The 5,144-nt window shown below is 34.9% G+C and overlaps 1 protein-coding gene across 1 annotated transcript; it reads right to left on the bottom strand.

Annotated features, from left to right (window-relative positions):
* Window positions 1–732: 732 nt before the first annotated feature.
* Window positions 733–2,636, bottom strand: LOC141663940 (phospholipase A1-Ibeta2, chloroplastic-like). The gene has a single exon (XM_074469785.1). It carries the CDS (start codon window positions 2,476–2,478, stop codon window positions 835–837), a length of 1,644 nt encoding a protein of 547 aa, XP_074325886.1. The 5' UTR covers window positions 2,479–2,636; the 3' UTR covers window positions 733–834.
* Window positions 2,637–5,144: the final 2,508 nt, after the last annotated feature.

Below are 5,144 nucleotides of genomic sequence, written 5' to 3'. Positions count from 1 at the left end.
TGTGTGTTGAAACTATTTTTTGAATAAATTTTTCAAGTCATATATGAACAACAATGTTACAAAGCTAATCAACTCAAAAACAATATACCGTAAGATTTGATGTGGTCAAATTCTAAATTAGACTATAAAAACTTTTCGGCATTATTAGTCCCCTTTTTGGAACAGTAATGCAATGGCTTTATTCGTGTTGTTTGCTTTCATATGTTCTTTTTCTCTTTACCAACTAGCTGAAAGTTGAGTTTTAATTTTCATTTAATCAAATATTGGAAGCTACACGTCAAATTAATCCTTAGATTTGTTTTTGTAAGAGCAAGTCTCATGTTGCTAGCTGTGGCGACAACTAAAGTGTACAGCCCTCCTCCACATTCGCTTAACTAAATTGCTCGACCCAGTCTTGTTATTTTGTGTCATCAGCTGCTCTCACACCAATATTTGAAAATACTTCTCCTAAAAAAATCAACGGCCTTTAAAAAAGTAATAATTTCTTGGTGGTAGTGCTCTCGTCGACAGGAAGAATAAGCACAGTCCATAATCTCATTAGTCATTTGTTTATATGTGTTTCTCAAATTTCAAGTTTACCTTGCATGTGTCAAGCAGATTGCTTGTCGGGTTCTCTACCTGGCCTTAATACGGAGCCTTTGCTAGTTCTTGTAACTTGCAAGGGCAGGGGATGATAAAATTTGAAAATGCATAATAAAGTTACAAGTTCAATAGATGTTACTCTTTTTTAACTTGAATTTTTATTTTTGGAAATAACAAATGGACGAGGAAACTACAGTACACTAACAAACACAGTAGCGTTTACACGGGCATATAGTTTTAACTTTAAACTTTTCAATAAGATGATGGACTCGGCAAGCAACTTGACATTTGCAGAATCTCCCTTTGGGGATTCAGTTTTACTGTCAAGGCCTTTGCTTTGTTTGTATACAACTTTTTTACATTTGAATTTTGTTCATCTAATAACTTCACCAAGCTTCTCTTGGCATTGGATCTGAATGGGCAATTTGATGCCAAAAAACCATCTACCAGGTGCAAATATGCCTCCAAGTCATGACAACATGCAACATCTGCATCAGGCTTCAAAAATGGTGACATCTTAGTATCAACTCGTAACTCTGTCCCGACGTGCGAGTACGCCCATGGCATGTTGTTGTCCAGTACATTGAGCACGTTCGTGGCCATGCTTGAATTTCTAAGTTTGTTGTCTAACTCTTCGCTCACAAACATGCCAGGCACTCGGGTGATCACGTCTTGTGAATTGACAATCCGTAACACCTTAACATTTTTTTTATTTAAACGATTTGCGAATCCTTTGTTGCCTACACGTGGACCCCCGAAGGAGAAAACTGCAACTGGAGGCATATTGGGAGCCGACGAAGTAAGTTCATCGGCCACCAATAAAGCCAAAGCTGCCCCAAGACTGTGGCCGGTGACAGTAATGCTTAAAGTCTCGCCTTTGTACATTTCCACAAGTCTATGAATTTCAGTAACAACTGACTCGGATAGGCTTGGCATTTGAGCTCCAGCAGTTTTGAAAAGACTTAAAAACCCGCACTCAACTTTAGAAATTGATTGTACTTCTTTAGCTTCCCCTTTGTTGTTTTCCTGATCAGGCATTTGAACAAGCAAGTCTCTCATATTTTCAGCCCATTCAAGACACGTGGAAGTCCCGCGAAGCGCGATAACAATATCCCTCCTTCCCATCCTGGCAATCTCCCTTTGATCTTCGCAAACTGCCACGTAACCAACACAGCTGGATCTCTGTGTCATCCACCCGAGATCCGGTGCCACATTATCAACCCACTTAGGCAAGCCAACCGATGACGTGGCATAAAGATTCTTTGTCACCCGGTAAGCCCTATCAGGAACCGCCACATGGCGATCCACGGGAGCATGATCGGCTGACGTGTCAGGGTCAGAATGAAAACAATGATAAGCAGCTTGAATAAACTCCCCATACCTGACCATCTCCCTCCTTAGATTCTCATCCAACGGGTCCAGTAAACCCGACCAATTATTACAGCCGTGATATTCTCGCCATTTGCTGGCGAGAATATTACGGGGAGAATACTGGTTGGTCTTCGATAACATCCGCTTTAAGCGGATAAGATGTCGAGGAGAAACCTCCTCGGCAGCTTTAGATTCGGGCCAAACTCTAGACAAGTTAAGATTCTCTAAGAAACCTCTGCCTTTATTTTTTCCATCAGTTGATTTATGAGTCACCATATTTACATCTTCAACTTTGACAACATCTTCTGGTGGGCTTGGTTCAGATTGTTTCTGGAGCAGCTTTTCAAGACTTGACAAATGTTTGCGGGTCATTTTGGTAGTTGAAACAGCTTTCATTGTTGAACACCTTGCATTAAAATTTCTTGACCAGGCCTTCATTGAGGATGATCCATTACAGTTGAACCCTGAACTCTGGGCCGGAAAAAGGTTCATGTTCTGAACAGGAAGTGTCAATCCAATCTGCATCTTTCTAGCTGGAGAAAATATTTATCAAGATTTAGATATGCAGAAAGAGAGATAGGAACAAAAGAAAAAAAATTGTTAAATGTTAGGGGCTCAAGTTGGTATGGAGGGATGAGAAGGGGGTATTTATAGAGATTAGTTGACGAAATTGCCCTTGGGATTAAAAAAAAAGTAAATAAAGGGGTATAGTCCAAGTATGTATTGAAGGGGGGCAGTTATTGGAATTCAACAGGTTTGTCTTGACCACATCTAAATAATTAAAATATTCATAGCCAAGCCGAGTTGCTGTCAGAAATGCCATTTACCAATACGCGATTTATTTGAATGAAAAATATAGAAAATATAGAACAGCGTCCCTAACAAAAACTTAACGCTGTTCCCCGCATTTACATACAGAGACATGTGTACATCAGATGGGTACTTGTCATTAAATAATTATCGTTATCGTTTCCAAGTATTAATAATTTCCTATCCATACTAACCAAACAATTAATTATAAACTTTATATTACATCCAAATATACGTTTCATGAGCTAAAATAATTTAATTATAAGTATATTAGTTTCTAAAAAAAATACTTCCGGTTTCATCCAATTGATTTTTACATGTACTTCAATATTTAGTAATACAAATTGCTACAAATAAAATTTATTGAAAAATAAAATTAATAACTGTTGAAAAGATTTTTTTTGAAAATTTATAATGTTGTCAAATATTTTCATTAGTTCTAATTCTTTTTCGATTGAGCATGTCGTGACACCTAATAAATCTTTTTCTCTCTGCAAAACGAAGTATTTCACATTTGTAATTAATTATATTTTTCTCTTAATAAATACATATACATATCACTAACGCTGTGTTCCAGAAACTTTTTTTGGAGAGAAAAGAAAAGAAATGTAAAAAATAGATTTCTTCAACTTGTTCCGAAACAACTTTTATGAAAGAAAGGAAAAGAAAGCTGCAGATTTTGAAAGAAATTTTCTTTATTTTTGTTTCCAAAATCTTCTTCCCATTTTTGGAAAGATTAGGAGAGAAAGAAAAATTAGTTATTTTCTACCCTAAATTCGGGAACACAGCATAAATATATGTTAAAGTGTATAAAATTATTTTCGAGTATTTCTCTACCATTTTAAAATTTTCGAGAGAATATATACTTAACATGATATCAAAACTCGGTTTAGGGAGCAGTCTCGAGTTCAAGTCCTCCCAACCTATTTATTTAATTTAATATTTTTTGTTGGTATTAGTATCTATTTGGTTATGTATGTTGTCTTGATCAATCAATAAAAAAATGTATTATATATAATTGAGAGAAAATTTTAAAAAATATAGAATTATGTTCAGAAATTTATTTGACATCTTAAGGTTTAAGTATGTACAAAAAATATTGTATAATTGAGAGGAAAGTATCAAAAAATATAAAATTATATTCCGACATTTATCTAATACCTTAAAATTTAGGTCCGATTATGAGGCTATCCTAAAAAGCTAAAACCGTAAAACTTTTGAACTGTTCAAGCATGCCAATATTATTAGTCTTACAAATTCAGTGAAAAAAGTCTCTTTCAGACTCTATGTCAAACTACCCTCTTTTATTCCGACTGTACATTCAATTATGTGCAATTTGCGATGATAGAATTGGTGTAACAATTAACAAATTGCAAACCAAGACAAATAGTAACACTGTGTTAAAGAAAAAAAGTGCTGCAAATAATTATGTAAAACAAGTTTGACCGCGTAAATATTAAATATATGACCATTGTTTATTCATTACGTAATGTTTAGTTACAAAATTCCAAGTCAATCAAAAAAGATATTTCTTCTCATGCTCGAATTAATAAATAATTAGCTAGCCAAATAGTCATTTTTCACCTACTATTTGACATTGAGCATCAGTAATTTAACACTTCGTCTGATTTAAATAATTCCTTTAATCGAAAAATATGTAGGGTTGCAGAATGTAGGCTGTTTTGCGTTTAGCGTGGAATTAAAAATGAAGTCACCGACCAAAAATTATATATATAATATAAATAAACTGTATATATAGTAGCACTATTTCTCACTTGAGTTTTAACCGGGACCGACCATAATGGCAAGCAAAACAAATTTATATTTTATATATAATATAAAATAATACTAAAGAATTTTTTACGAAAACAATACCAAAGAATGATTTATGATGACCAAAAGTTACCTACAACTTACAACCTCCCTTTCAAGGGACTTCGTCCCTATAACCTACGACGGACTTCGTCTCTACAACCTACGACTAATGGGTCTCCTGTTGGTTGCGAATCCACGTCCCTTCTTCGTCACCTGTTTTGCCTTAGTCATCCCCGAAATTTGCAGAAACAACACACATGTCTACTAGCTTATCTTTATCACCTATCGTAATTCTAGTCAAAATACATGTCCCCCCTTCCGGAAATCCCGGAAGGTGACTTATCTGTAGAAGTCGATAAAAACCAATGATAAAGACAGAGAGAGAACAAAACAATACATACACACACGACAAACAAAATGAATCTTCTGATAAAAGCTATGATTGCTATGGTTTTGTAAGCGAGATTTCTCTGACCATCAACTTGAAAATAAAAAAAATTGTGATTTTTAATTTGGAGTGGATTAAGTCGAATTTCTATTTTATTATGTTACAAGAATGACTGAAT

Source organism: Apium graveolens, chromosome 6, assembly GCF_009905375.1.
Source record: "Apium graveolens cultivar Ventura chromosome 6, ASM990537v1, whole genome shotgun sequence".
Classification (NCBI taxonomy): Eukaryota; Viridiplantae; Streptophyta; class Magnoliopsida; order Apiales; family Apiaceae; genus Apium; species Apium graveolens.
Note: the sequence above shows the minus strand (reverse complement) of the source record. Positions and strands in the feature narration are given on the sequence as shown.

What these genes read in the sequence shown, in the direction of transcription:
- LOC141663940 (XM_074469785.1), bottom strand. Translation starts at nt 2,478, where the DNA reads ATGCAGATTGGATTGACACTTCCTGTTCAGAACATGAACCTTTTTCCG.